Source organism: Schistocerca americana, chromosome 6, assembly GCF_021461395.2.
Source record: "Schistocerca americana isolate TAMUIC-IGC-003095 chromosome 6, iqSchAmer2.1, whole genome shotgun sequence".
Taxonomy (NCBI): domain Eukaryota; kingdom Metazoa; phylum Arthropoda; class Insecta; order Orthoptera; family Acrididae; genus Schistocerca; species Schistocerca americana.
In genome coordinates this window covers 309281800-309296339 of record NC_060124.1, presented here as the reverse complement: position 1 = coordinate 309296339, position 14540 = coordinate 309281800, and the positions used below count along the sequence as shown (strand labels likewise).

General features: G+C 41.6%; 1 protein-coding gene across 1 annotated transcript in view; it reads left to right on the top strand.

Moving 5' to 3' along the window:
- The first annotated feature begins 7966 nt into the window (after positions 1-7966).
- LOC124620109 (E3 ubiquitin-protein ligase TRIM9) overlaps positions 7967-14540 on the top strand; it is a 140566-nt gene continuing 133992 nt past the window's right edge. Inside the window, exons 1-2 of the mRNA XM_047146778.1 lie at positions 7967-8275; positions 12382-12477. Of these exons, the coding sequence (XP_047002734.1) occupies positions 7967-8275; positions 12382-12477 (405 nt within the window). The remainder of the gene's footprint in view (positions 8276-12381; positions 12478-14540) is intronic.

Here is a 14540-nt window from a genome sequence, read left to right as displayed (position 1 = left end):
TAATTCATTTGCAGTCTACGAGTTATAGCTATTAAGAGCAGTATGTCTTTAGATTGGATAGTACCTCCAAGTATATGTGGCAAGAGCAGGCCATTAATGCTTATTTTTCTCCTGGTCAGCGGGTCAGTTGTTGAAGTGCGGACAGAAGGACACTAAACGCTTAGTCTATACAGACAGGTGTAATACACTTACTAGTGCAGCGACGATCGTGCTGGAAACATTGGTAGTAAATTATGTGACGTGTTTTCGAGAAAACTGGTAGACGCAGAGATAGGATAACTTACACACTGAACTGGGTACTTACTAAGGTACCAATGATCACAGTATCCGCACCTCTACACTAACACCCCATATATTAATTGCTTTGTATAATGATTCCCAATACGTTTCTATAATTATATGCTGAAGTGATTTTTTCTTTCTCTTAGATAAGAAACTACATTTGGATCGGAAGTTTTGTAAGGTTCTACTTACTTATTTGTGACCTTATTATGGTATATCTGCCGTCCTGGAGTAGTAGTTACTTGCCCTGCGTACACCAGAATACCAAATTTTCGACATTTTCGAACACATTTCTTCGACAGAACACTTCTCTTTCACGCTTTCACTGTGTGTTGATCGTATGTGTTTACTGCATATTATGTTTCTAGCAGTCGCTGTGTATTTGTCTTTTATTTGTGTTGTGGTGTCTGTGTAAAGTTGCATATGGGTTTGTTTCTTAAGTGTTGTTGGGACTGCTCTGGGGAAAAAGGAGAAATTTGAGTGGATGGAATCTTAAAACCTTTTAGTTTCTAATGTGTGTTGCACGAGATTAAGTTATTATATAGTCTGGTCTTATATACTCTTCTTTGTTTTTGTTTCAGTGGATAACACGATTAGTGAGTTGGGGAAAAGGGGGGGGGGACAAAATAGGGAAACACCACGAACACAACACATTGCTAAGACTAATACGGTGTAGAAAAACCGTTGGCGTTCAAAATAGCTACCATACCTCTCGGACAAACACAGTTTTTCGTGGTTTTCAAAGGCATCTTATGCTATACTTTCCGCATAGTATTGGCAAGTGCATAATGGAGGTGAATAGCGATCACGTATCTTTCTCTCTAAAGTAAACCGCAAAAACTCAATAATATTGACTGTGGTGGACAGGGGAGAAGCGACAATTCAACCTTGCGCTTATAAAACAAGTTCTGGACGATGCGGGCTGTGTTAACAGGGGTCTTGTCGTATGGAAAACAGCATCACCATTGGGGAACACACATTGCACTGTGAGATGGACCTGTTAGTTGGAGTGGTGACGTACTCCTAGGCACTAATGCATCCTTGCAGAGTAACCATGGGGGCCAGGCAAATCCACGATATGGCTGGCCAAACCATCAGCGAACCCCCGCCGTGTTTTACTCTTGGGACGTAAACTCAGCCACGAGTTGGAAAGAGTGGAAGAAAAGACTCATCCGACCAAATGACATTCTTCCATTTCTCAGGCTCGGATCTAGAGGGGGGAGGGGGGGCGGGGCAAACTGGGATATCTGCCCCGGGAGGCAATTTCAGGGAGCGCCAAATTCATACTCTTGAAGAAAAAAACCTTGTTTCACGAAGTGCCTAACACCCAGCGCACGTTGGTCTATCGATTATTCATATGATTTTGAAACGCATCCACGCTGATTTTTGAATACATTTAAGTCGATTTGTGAACGAACTGTAAGCTGATTTTTGAATGTGTGCATAGTGTAGGTGATGTCTCTTCCAGGGGAATCCCCGTCTCGTCTAGACATTAAAAAAAAAATTCCGTAGACAAAAGGAGACGGGGCTATACAAGCTCAGCCGGATAAACCCGAACGGGTGAATGCAAATCGCTGTTTGTTTATGTGGTTCACTGGGTGTACGAATGATCAGCGTTGTTATAATTATTAGCGAAATCCGTAGAGGCAGACTGTTAGAGTGGAAGTGAACGACAAACGGGAATGAAAAAGATTACATGTTAATCTTCTCGGTGCATCCGTCAAAAGGAAATTTTGACAGAAAATTTTTGCCAGATCGCTACATTACTAAGCGCCAGTTGTACAGTCCTATTTAGAAGCCGCTAAAGTTCTAGTGAGCAAAACGCCTTGTAAGAACACGTAATAACGCCTAACCGGAGAATAAACGCGTGATCTCTAAACTGGTGAATCAGGCAAGCTTGTGAAGTTAACCAAAGAATAAGTTTTGTCAATGGCATGAATAATTACAGAATTGGTGATGATAAGATTGTTTGTTAGAACGAGGAAGGGGAAGAAACGGAGACGTCACACAAATTATGTAGAAGAATATGACGATTTCAAATTTATATAAAAATTTCGTACTGCTACTTGTCGATCTCATGCCCCAGAAACTGGAGCGTATGAATGATATGTAAATTTATTTCCTAACACAAGACTTTTTGCTTGTAGTAGGCCTGTTAGGCATTAGATATTGGTATTTCGTAAATTATATTCTGTCGTGTTATTATGTAAATGAGGTAGATAGAATGATTATTTGTGCCAAAACAGTCTCGCTTATTTAGCCTATGCTACAAGTGCTGCAATATTAGAAAGGACTATTTCGTTTTATCTGGGAGACAGTGACAAAATGGACGTAATCGAATCGAGAAGCCACACCAGTCTTACTATTCGTACTAACAGCTTTTTCAGTATTAGACAATGATATTTTGATTTTTCTTGTAGCAAAACATTGGACGAAGTTTGGTGAGGTAATAGATTTTTTCGCAGAAAGGAAACTACACTGAGTAAAGCTGTAGCAAGATTAGAGGGAAAAAATTTCTGGGGCCTAAGAATTGATGAAATATGCACTGTCATGCTTGTCTCTTGTCTTTACTGGTTTCATGTTTCCTATATTTAATTTTATGTCACACGAAAGAGAAAGTTATTAGTTAATGGCATAAAGAGTGCAAATTCTCTGAAGAATTCTTATTCTCCCGGTTACAAATAATCCCACCTAGTATTAATTGTGAGTTCTTTTTTAGGGGGCGGGAGGTAGGATGTCAACCGGCCGACTGGGAGCAGGAGAGGCACCACACGATATTTTAACTACCCGTGTCCAGTGTAGATTTGATGGCGTCCATTACAAAATATACACGCTTGGATTCTACAGAGCAAAATACAGTGGCGCGCGACAGAAGAATGCTGTGTGAAGAGGCGTGGCACTGCACTTTGGCACACTTAAGACCAAATAACATGTGTTAGATATCCTCGAGTATGTATGTTTTATACCGAAGTCTTCAGAAAGATGTGCGGTACTAAATGAACTTATTTTTGATAAATGGAATTTTTAAACTTTTTGACATCCTGTCTTAAGCGCTCGAGGGGCAGGAAGGGGGAGGAGGGTGCGCCAATTTCAAGTTTTTGCCACGGTTCGATAATATCATAAATGCGGAGCCGCCATTTCTCTATAGCTTCAGCACTACGTTTTCCTGTTACGGCTACTTGTATCACTGTTGAGTGGTTTCGTAAGGTCGCCCTGCAGTTACCTGCGTCTGGAATTCTCTTCGTGTTGCTTTGGCGCTGATAGGGTTCATGAGTGCGACATTCAGTTCTGTAATGACTATTGCAGCTGTCGTCCCAGTCCTCTTCAGTGACTGTCCGTCACGATCGCTCAGCACACACTTTCGTCAGCGATGCGACTAGCGAATGATTTTTTCCGATTTTCCCGTATGGGGTATTAATCTTAGGTACGGTGTCTCTTGAACATCAAACACTTCGACTATCTTGGTCATATCATACGAGCATCAACAGTTCGCCTACGTACGAACTCTCTTAGTTCTGACATAATGCGCTCATAACTACATGACACTGTTCTGGGCCGTGCGGTTAAAGGCGCTGCAGTCTGGAACCGCAAGACCGCTACGGTCGCAGGTTCGAATCCTGCCTCGGGCATGGATGTTTGTGATGTCCTTAGGTTAGTTAGGTTTAACTAGTTCTAAGTTCTAGGGGACTAATGACCTCAGCAGTTGAGTCCCATATTGCTCAGAGCCATTTGAACCATTTGACACTGTTCTGACCACGGATGACACTTGCAGCCTGTTGAGGACATCGCAAAGATGCCGTTCTTGAACAAATACAACAACGTAACCGGTGGGTTTGGCTTGGATATGCATGCATTTTTCGCGATGATTCTACATTTTTGTCCATCTCCTGTACGTTGATTTTGTCGTTTGTTACTTTCCTGTTCACTGCACTGGAATTTATTGTATCCATACATCGATACATATTATGAAAATGGCTGTATGTATGTAACTTGATACATATATGTACGTATATATGTATGTATGTGAGTGTTCCAAATCTCCTCATAAGCCAGAGGACCGATTCCAACCAACATCGTACACATAGCACTTACTGTATGGAAAGCATCGCTGTAGGGTTAAGAACCACGTTCCAATCATCGAGGTGGGGGGTAAAAAAGCAGTGTAGCCCACGACGTTCGAATAGCCATAAGTTAATCGAATATTTGAGAATAAGAGCCCTTAGCGACTTGCATCAAACTTTACACATAATTTCAAACCTTTACCAAAATTTTTCTCGCTGACAACCCTCACAAAATGATGAAAGGAAAAAAAATCACTTACTACATTTCTGCTGTGCATGCAGATGACGTTTTAAGTTATTACTTCTTTACTGCTAACTTTACTCATGACAAATTATCATAAACACTAAGATGCACGAAAAACTGCCACATCATGCAAGACGTTTAAATTTATTACTTAGTTGCTACTGACTCTATTCGCAACACGTCTGGCAGACAATACCCACTTAGGCCACTGAATGTATCTACAAAAACATATCATTGTAGGACTCACAGTTCAGGAGACTTGACATCAAATACTAAGATGTTTAAAAAACTATCGCACATTCCATGATGTTTTAATTTATTACTTCTTTGCTGCTAGCTCTATTCGCAACATATTTCACAAATAGTATGCAAATTTTCCGCTTAGAGTGCCTAGAAAAAAATATAATTGTAAGACGCATATTCCAGGAGATATGACGCCATAAACACTGAAATGCGTGAAAACTACCGCATCAAGCATGACGCTTTAATTTCTTACTTCTTTACTATTAACTCTGTGCACAGCATATTTCGCAGGTGGTTGAAACGTTTACCATTGCCTATACCCGCAGACTTATATCACTGTATCACTGTACAGAACGTAGATCAAGAAATCTACGTCATAAACGTTGAGCTGCATGAAAATGAAACTTCAGGATAAAATTCGCTGGAGATGCAGGTGAAATACGTATACAAATACGTGAGAGATATGTTAAATATATGCGCAATATGTTAGACATGTGCGTACGCGGGAAAAGCCATGGGAAGAAAGCTGATTTTGAACCCCTGGAATGATTTGAGCCTAATTTGATTCACATGTTAGTAACGATCTGGAAAGAAATACTTTGGTGGTAGGAACCACCGGCTTCTTCTTGGGGTGAGCGTGTTACTGTGGAGAGAGAAGGCGGCAGGAGGTGGTGACCAGAGGAAGAGGAGGAGATGGACATGAGAGGAGAAGGAGGTGGACTGAGGGCGAGGAGCAGATGGACAGAGAGAGCGGGTAGGGAGAGAGAGGCAGAGAGAGGGTCAGCAGTTTTTTTTTTGAACCTATTAAAGAAACGAAACATCAATTAGCCAAAGCAGCAGTGATAAAATTTTTCGTTTTTCGATAACCTACAAGGTAATTTCCCGTCGTCACCGAACAACCGTTGTATTACGGAATGGCACCAATCCTAGTTTGGAAATATTTTTAGGACGTGACATTCCAAAGAAGTTCAATGCTTGATTTGCTTTAAAGGATTAAATATTTGTCTACCATTCCATGAAATAACAAAACAGGAAGGAAATTATAGTGAGAGTCATAAATTAAAAATTTGACAATTCATTCATAGTATAAAACAGAAAATAGCTGCCACTGTCCAAATATATGTGTCTTTATCTGCTAGCTGCCCTTAAAAAAGGACAAATTACCAAATTAACACGAAAAACAGAGTTCTTTGAACTCAGTTTTCACCGTTTAGCAGTGATTATTCGTATCGCACAAGTAGTGGTACGATCCTTCATTCATACATGATTTTTGAGGAGAGTTACAAAAATTAGTGTGAGTAGGAGCTTACTAGCGCTTATTCGTAGTATTCAGCCATTTATCACTTATCGAGAAAAGCAGCGAACAGTGGTTCAAATGGCGCTGAGTACTATGGGACTTAACATCTGAGGTCATCAATCCCCTAGAACTTAGAACTACTTAAACCTAACTAACCTAAGGACATCACACACTTCCATGCCCGAGGCAGGATTCGAGCGTGCGACCGTAGCGGTGGCGCGGTTCCAGACTTAAGCGCCTAGAACCGCTCGGTCACACGGGCTGGCCAGCGAACAGTGGACGGACTAAGTTATGTTTTATTTGCCTACTTAATGCAATATTTTCATTGCGTGTCTCATGAACCTGGGAGAGCCAAAATTTTTCAATCATTGTCGGATTTCTACGATAATTACGGGAAATAGTAGGAATAAAGAGCCGAAAATAGGTTATTTTAGAAACCGACCGCATTGAGCGGTTTTAATAACTGGGTCAAACTGGCGTGAAAAATAAAAGACGATATAACAGAAAAACGGATGTTTGAGCGATAACCGCCATCCCTAATGGGGAGACAATGGAGGTGGATGGAAGGGGGGGGGGGGGGTCGAGGTGGTGGATAGAGGAAGGGAGTGTAGGAGATCTAACGGGTGATCAAAAAGTCAGTATAAATTTGAAAACTGAATAAATCACGGAATAATTTAGATAGAGAGGTACAAATTGACACACATGCTTGGAATGACATGGGGTTTTATTAGAACCAAAAAAAAAATACAAAAGTTCAAAAATGTCCGACAGATGGCGCTTCATCTGATCAGAGTAGCAATAATTGGCATAACAAAGTAAGACAAAGCAAAGATGATGTTCTTTACTTGAAATGCTCAATATGTCCACCATCATTCCTCAACAATAGCTGTAGTCGAGGAATAATGTTGTGAACAGCACTGTAAAGCATGTCCGGAGTTATGGTGAGGCATTGGCGTCGGATGTTGTCCTTCAGCATCCCTAGAGATGTCGGTCGATCATGATGCATTTGCGACTTCAGGTAGCCCCAAAGCCAATAATCGCACGGACTGAGGTCTGGGGACCTGGTAGACCAAGCATGACGAAAGTGGCGGCTGAGTTCACGATCATCACCAAACGACGCGCGCAAGAGATCTTTCACGCGTCTAGCAATATGGGGTGGAGCGCCATCCTACATAAACATCGTACGTTCCAGCAGGTGTTTATCAGCCAGGCTGTGGATGATGCGATTCTGTAACATACCGGCGTACCTCTCACCCGTCACGGTAGCAGTTACCGACGTTTTGCTGTCCAGCGCCATCTGTCGGACATTTTGTGAATTTTTTTTTTGTTCTAATAAAACCCCATGTCATTCCAAGCATGTGTGTCAATTTTTATCTCTTTATCTGCATTATTCCGTGGTTTACTTAGTTTTCAAATTTATACTGACTTTTTAATCACCCTGTATATAGAGGGGTTTCGGAGGAGATGGACAGAGAGGGGAAGGAGGAGGTGGACTAATAGAAGATTAGAATAAATATATAACCGGGCAACGCCGGGTGCTTAGCTGGTGTTAAAATGTAAACGTCTGTACTAAAATGTTTTGCAGTGGAGTCCCTCTCGGACGAGCGCCTGGCTGGAGCCACTGCGGATAGTATACCGCGGGAAGAGCACGGAAGAAGAAGGAAAAGAAGAAGAGGAAGATGCGGCACGAGCAGACAGCACGGGTGTCCCTAATGCGAGCGAAGACGCTTTCAGGGAGGCGTCAGCAGGTCGCCGAGGTATTAGCAACAGCCCGAGAGCGCCAGCCAGCTAGCCAGCGGGGCGTTTTTGTTTGCGGGCCGGCAGTAGAGAGAGAGATGAATGGTGCGGCGGCACGCGAATTCGCGCTTAGAGCGGGATTTGGCCGCGCGGTCCGCCCCGGGGACGCAAAGCCCGCTTAGCGGCACTCCGGGGGATCAGCGCGGGGCCTTAACGAGAGGCGACGTCGCAGAAAACAAGCCGGGCTGGGGCGGTGGCCTTCTTAAGGAGCTCCCGCGGGAACCGCCACGCAAATGTCGCGGCTCCGGCTCCGCTACTTGCCGGCGCTCTCCCGCTCTGCTCTCGGGTTTCTTAACGCCCGGATCTGATAAGTTGCTCGTTATTCCGGCGTCGCGTGTTTACTGCCCGGCAGTGCGTGCGCGTCTGTATTAGGCGCGTCAGATGCGTGTGCGTCGTTCTCGTGTTGCACTCTCTGCAGGCGGGAGGGAGATAAAGAATTTAACGCTTCGTCGACGCCGTAGGTGGTCTACTGTTACGTTTATAAATTTACTTATTTACCAAATATTAATTCGGGTTTTAGAGCGACCGTGCTGCCTAAACCAAGTAAAAATCATCTTGAATGACATTGTCACTCTACAGCGGAGTGTGCGCTGATATGAAACATCCTGGCAGATTAAAACTGTGTGCCGGACCGAGACTCGAACTCGGGACCTTTGCCTTTCGCGGGCAAGTGCTCTACCAAGTGGTAGAAAGGCAAAGGTCCCGAGTTCGAGTCTCGGTCCGGCACACAGTTTTAATCTACCAAGTGGTAGAGCATTTGCCCGCGAAAGGCAAAGGTCCCGAGGTCGGGTCTCGGTCCGGCACACAGTTTTAATCTGCCAAGAAGTTTAAAAATCATCTTGTCGACAAATGGGTTCAGTTATTTAATTGTATGTGGGTGTACTCTCGTTTCTTTTTCGCTGGTTGAGGAATTAATTATAAAAATAACATTTACGCAGCTTTTCTTTTTTACCAACATGACAGAGTAAAAAGACGGTACGAGAATTGTTGTGATGACGACGACGATTAACGTTTTTATATGAACCAACAACAACTAAATGAAACATTTTCCACAGACTGACAAAGAGATCAGAAAGTTCCAGAAAGTCACCATAAATACAATTTTTCCCTCACGCAATACATACCTACATCTACATCTGCATTATTAATCTACAGTTTACAATTAAGTGCCTGGCAGTGGGTTCATCGAATCACCTTCAAACCATTTCTCTACTGTTCCACTCTCGAACAGCACGCGGAAAAACGAAGACTTAAATCTGATCTCTCTTATTCTATTGTGATGTTAATTTCTTCCTGTGTAGGAAGTGGCCGAGCGGTTCTAGGCGCTACAGTCTGGAACCGCTACGGTCGCAGGTTCGAATCCTGCCTCGAGCATGGATGTGTGTGATGTCCTTAGGTTAGTTAGGTTTAAGTAGTTCTAAGTTCTAGGGGACTGATAACCTCAACAGTTAAGTCCCATAGTGCTCAGAGCCACTTCAACCACTTGAAATATTTTCGTATTGTGTAGAGAAAGTTGACAATTGAAATTTCGTGAAAAAATCTCGCGGGAAAGAAAAATGCCTTTGCTTTAGTAATTGCCACACCAATTCGCGTATCATATCCGTGGCACTCTCTTCCCTATTTCGCGATAACACAAAACGAGATGCACTTCTCTAGAGTTTTTAGAGGCGCTCCGTTAGTCCTATCTGATCCAGATCCCAAACCGGACAGCAGTACTCAATAAGAGGACGGACAAGGTAGTTTGGGCAGTCTCTTTACTAGATCTGTTGCTTTTTCTAAATGTTCTGCCAATAAATCGCAGTCTTCGGTTCACTTTTCACACAACAGTATCTATATGAGCCTTTTAATGGAAGTTATTTGTGATTGTAATCGCAAAGTATTTAGCTGAACTGACATCGCTTAGACTTGTGTGATTTATCGTGTACCGAAATTTAGCCTGTTCCATTTAGTACTCATGTGGATGACTTCATGCTGGCCGGCCGGAGTGGCCGCGCGGTTAAAGGCGCTTCAGTCTGGAACCGCACGACCGCTACGGTCGCAGGTTCGAATCCTGCCTTGGGCATGGATGTGTGTGATGTCCTTAGGTTAGTTAGGTTTAAGTAGTTCTAAGTTCTAGGGGACTTATGACCACAGCAGTTGAGTCCCATAGTGCTCAGAGCCATTTGAACCATTTTTTGACTTCATGCTTTTCATTATTTACAGTAAACTGCAAAATTTCGCACAATACAGATATCTTGTCTAAATCATTTTGCTATTGGTTTTGATCATCAGATGACTTTACAAGACGATAGATGGCGGAATCATCTGCAAGCAATTTAAGATAGCTGCTCAGATTGTCCCCTAAATCGTTTATATAGATCATGAACAGCAGATATCCTATAAGACCTTCTTGGGCAACGCCACATATTACTTCTGTTTTACTCGATGCATTTCCGTCAGTTAATACGAACTGCTACCTTTCTAACAGCAAATGACGATTCCACTCGCTAAACTGAGACGATGTTTCGTGGGCACTCAATTTGATGAGATGTCACTTGTGAGGAATGGTGTCAAAATCTATCTTGAAATCTAGAATTAATTAGCTACTTGTGTTTTACAACAACGATTGCTTGTGAACCCAAGCTGAGTATGTGTCAATACATTGTTTTCTTCATAATATTCGAACTCATTATATGTTCCAGAATCGTACTCCAAATCGACGTTAGTGATATATGTTAACTGAATCTTCCGTCGGTTCTTGGTAGAACAACTTTATAATAAATGAAAAGCACTAGTTTGGTTTTGTTCTATAATATTACTTTTATTGTGTTAACCGGTTTTCGGCTTACAAGGCCATCATCAGACTTTTACTCAGTATTGTCACGAAAGAAGTTACAATGTTTATAAACAACATTGAAATGGAAGTCACACCTCCACACTGAAGCAGGAACACTCAGTAAGTAACATTTTTGACAGTGTGGTGGTAATGCTATGTAAAAAGTAAAAAATTTTAAACAGTAAATAAATAAAAATAAAAAGGGAGTAGACAGGAAGAAACTTTAAGAGAAAGAAAGAACAGGGTGCCTACATAACAGTTTCTATTAATAAACAAGACTAATAAAATAAAATAAAATTAGTACTTGATAAGCCTACTTCAAGAGGTAGAAAACATGGAGAGTGGTACATAAACCAATTAATAGAAGAAAGATCAATGTAACTACAGAATATATAAGGAACTTAAGCAATGTCACCAACATAAACAGAAATGAATAAATGCAGGAATATTGAGGAGTGTGAGGGAACGTAATGTAAATGCAATCTTTGAGAGTGTAGTGGTACTGCATTTCCTGGACAAACAGTTTTTCCAGGAAAAACTGTTTGCTCCTTTTGTATTTGCGTTTTGCTCAGCCTTTTTACCTTTTAAAATGCAGTACCACCACACTCTCAAAGATTGCATTTACAGTATGTTCCCTCACACTCCCAATGTATGTAAATGATTTTCCTATTATAAATTTGTGTGTTAGAAAATGTTTTAGAAATTACTTCTAGCTTAATATGGAAGTGAAACGGGAGCGATAAACAGTATTTATTACACCACCACTTCGTCATTCAAATTTCCCAACGTTTATTGCTTTTTTTGCCTGTATTTTGTGTAAACTTCGTTGCTATTTAAAGTGATTTATTATACGAAAAAGAATCATATACAAGGAAGAACATGCGTGATAAATTGCAGTCCAGTTATTTGTTTTTATAATTTAAAGTCTTTTCGTCTTGCTGCTTACAACTTCTCAAGTGTCCTTACAATTGAAGGGATGGGCGGATGTAAGTGCTACGGTAACCCTCAATTTAGCAAGGATTAATTAGTCTTATCTTAGAATTTATTATGTTTCGTGGATTATCATTTTCACCGACACTTTCAGTTGTTAATATAGTTAACCTTTCCCCATCAATTGTATTTGCGGAGAAGTAAATTCATTTTTTTATCTTCAGTTTCCTGGCTGGTTATTTCTAAAAATTTATAAATTATTCATGTGAACGATTAGTTACCGAAATGATGTAACGCAAGGGACACTATACAGTACGTTGTCGTTCAGTGACGAACTGTCAGCAGCCTTAAGAATAAACGGAATAAATTAAAGAAATAATTTTTTTTTGGATTCATCATACATTGTGTAGAGAATATAAATCCACGGTAGCTCGTGTGTCATCACTCCAGAATATTGTACTCACATCATGATACTGTTAAACGGCCATCACAAAAGGACTGGAGGCCTGCTGTGGGAGGGTAAAGTCAAGAAATTATTTAAGATGTGTCTGTGTGTGTGTGTGTGTGTGTGTGTGTGTGTGTGTGTGTGTGTGTGTGTGTCTTGATGAGTTTTTAGTTGATGCATGTTTGGGGAGATGTAAGTACCATTTCAGTTGCGGCGACGAATGCATCGTCAGCACCGTGTTAACATTTTTGTCTTTCTGTCTTGCAGACGGAGCTGTCGCAGAACCTGCAGCAGCTGTCTGAGAAAGCCCGCTCTACCACGGAGTTCATACAGCGGCTCAAGGGCATGAGCGATAAAGTGAACGTGAGTACTCACACTAACATGCCTCTCATATGATGTACATACCACTAGTTGAATGGAGGCTGAGATACACTGAGACGCAAAAACATTATAGCCATTTACTCAATAGCGTGTTTGTCCGTTCTTGGAGCGCAGTGCAGTAGCTATTCTGCGTAGTATTTGTTCGATAGGTCCTTGGCATGCGGCATCACATTTGTAAGCACAGGCCAGGCAGTTTCAGTAAACTATGGGTTAATGATTTGTGGGAACGGTGCTGGAACACTATAGCGACCCAGACATAGTCAAGCGTGTTCAGATCAGGCGAATCTGGTGGCAAACACAATCAAGTGAGTTCACTATCACGCTCCTCAAACCACTGTAGCACGATTCTGGACTTGTGACACGGACAGTTATCCTGCTGGAAAATGTCAACGCTTTTAGGGAAGGCATCAAGCATTATCGGATACAGGTGGTCCCCAATAATGTTCAAGTTGTCCAAAGATATCCTGGTGTCTTAGATTACTACCACAGGTACCATGGAAGCCCAGATGAATATCCCCCTTCGCATAATACTTCGCTACCGATCTACTTTTGTGACGTGGCTCATGTTTCAAGTAGCTGTTCGAGTGGACGACAGTCCACCACAGCTTACCTGGACCCAACCATCTATCTGGTGTAACAACAAAAGTGATTCATTCGACCAGGTGACACGTTTACATTGATCCATGGTCCAATTTCGAGGGTTCCATGTCCATTGCAATCATCTTTGCTATATCACTGGGTCAGCATGAGAAAAGGGGGGTCGTCTACTGCAGACCCCACGTTCAAAATCGGCGCCGATCGCTGTGTTTCGGAACAACCGTGCCTGCACCAGTACTAAACTCTGTTGTCATACCTGCCACTGATCACTGCCTATCCTGCTATACCTAGGAGGCAACCCCTACGTTCTATGATGAGTGGACCCCCAATACCTTGTCACCTGTCCATGGTTTCACTATCCTTCAACCAGGTTTCACATATGCTCACGACAGTAGCACGCGAGGAGGCAACCAGCTTCGTCGTTTCGGAGATGGTCAGTTCCAAGAGTCGAGCCATTACAATCTGACCCGTGTTAAAGTCGCTTATATCAGTGGATTCAATAATGTTATCTTGGAACTCTTCCATTTGGTCCGTGTTTGCATAGAAAACAGTAATATCAGAAATTGAGTCCGCCTTGATGCAAAACACCTTGTTGTTCGTTTATTTTTTTATTATCCCAAAATAGTTTAGGCAACAAATATCACCATCATCAGCGGTTTTTTTAAATCTAAAACATGCAGAAAATGGCATGGTTGTACAAACACAGTAAAACGTTATTACAGTTTTACAATTCGTCTTTTGAAGTATAGTTTTCTATTGATACTTTCATACTACCTTATTTATTGTATGTTACAGGATGTTTTAAACAATTATTGGCGCTGTTTGTGACATATTTTCTGTGCTCTTTTTTTCTGTTGCAGTCTTTTTACTTAGCGAAAATCACGTCATCTGCAACCATGTGAGCGGCTGTTGGTAAGCAAATACTAAAAGGTGAACTTCGTATGTCAGCAGTATATACGAAGTTCACCTTTTAGTATTTGTTTACCAACAGCCGCTCACATGGTTGCAGATGACGTGATTTTCGCTAAGTAAAAAGACTGCAACAGAAAAAAAAGAGCACAGAAAATATGTCGCAAACAGCGCCAATAATTGTTTAAAACATGCTGTAACATACAATAAATAAGGTAGTATGAAAGTATCAATAGAAAACTATACTTCAAAAGACGAATTGTAAAATTGTAATAATGTTTTACTGTGTTTGTACAACTATGCCACTTTCTGCATGTTTTAGATTAAAAAAACCCGCTGATGATGGTAATATTTGTCGCCGAAACTATTTTGGGATAATAAAAAAATAAACGAACAACAAGGTGTTTTGCATCAAGGCGGACTCAATTTCTGATATTACTATCAATGGATTCTCCCACCTGAGGCCCGTACCGTCGCTAGAATGATTTTCTATCCGTCCACGTTCGAGTTTGTGACAGTTGTGCGAGTGACACTTGTGT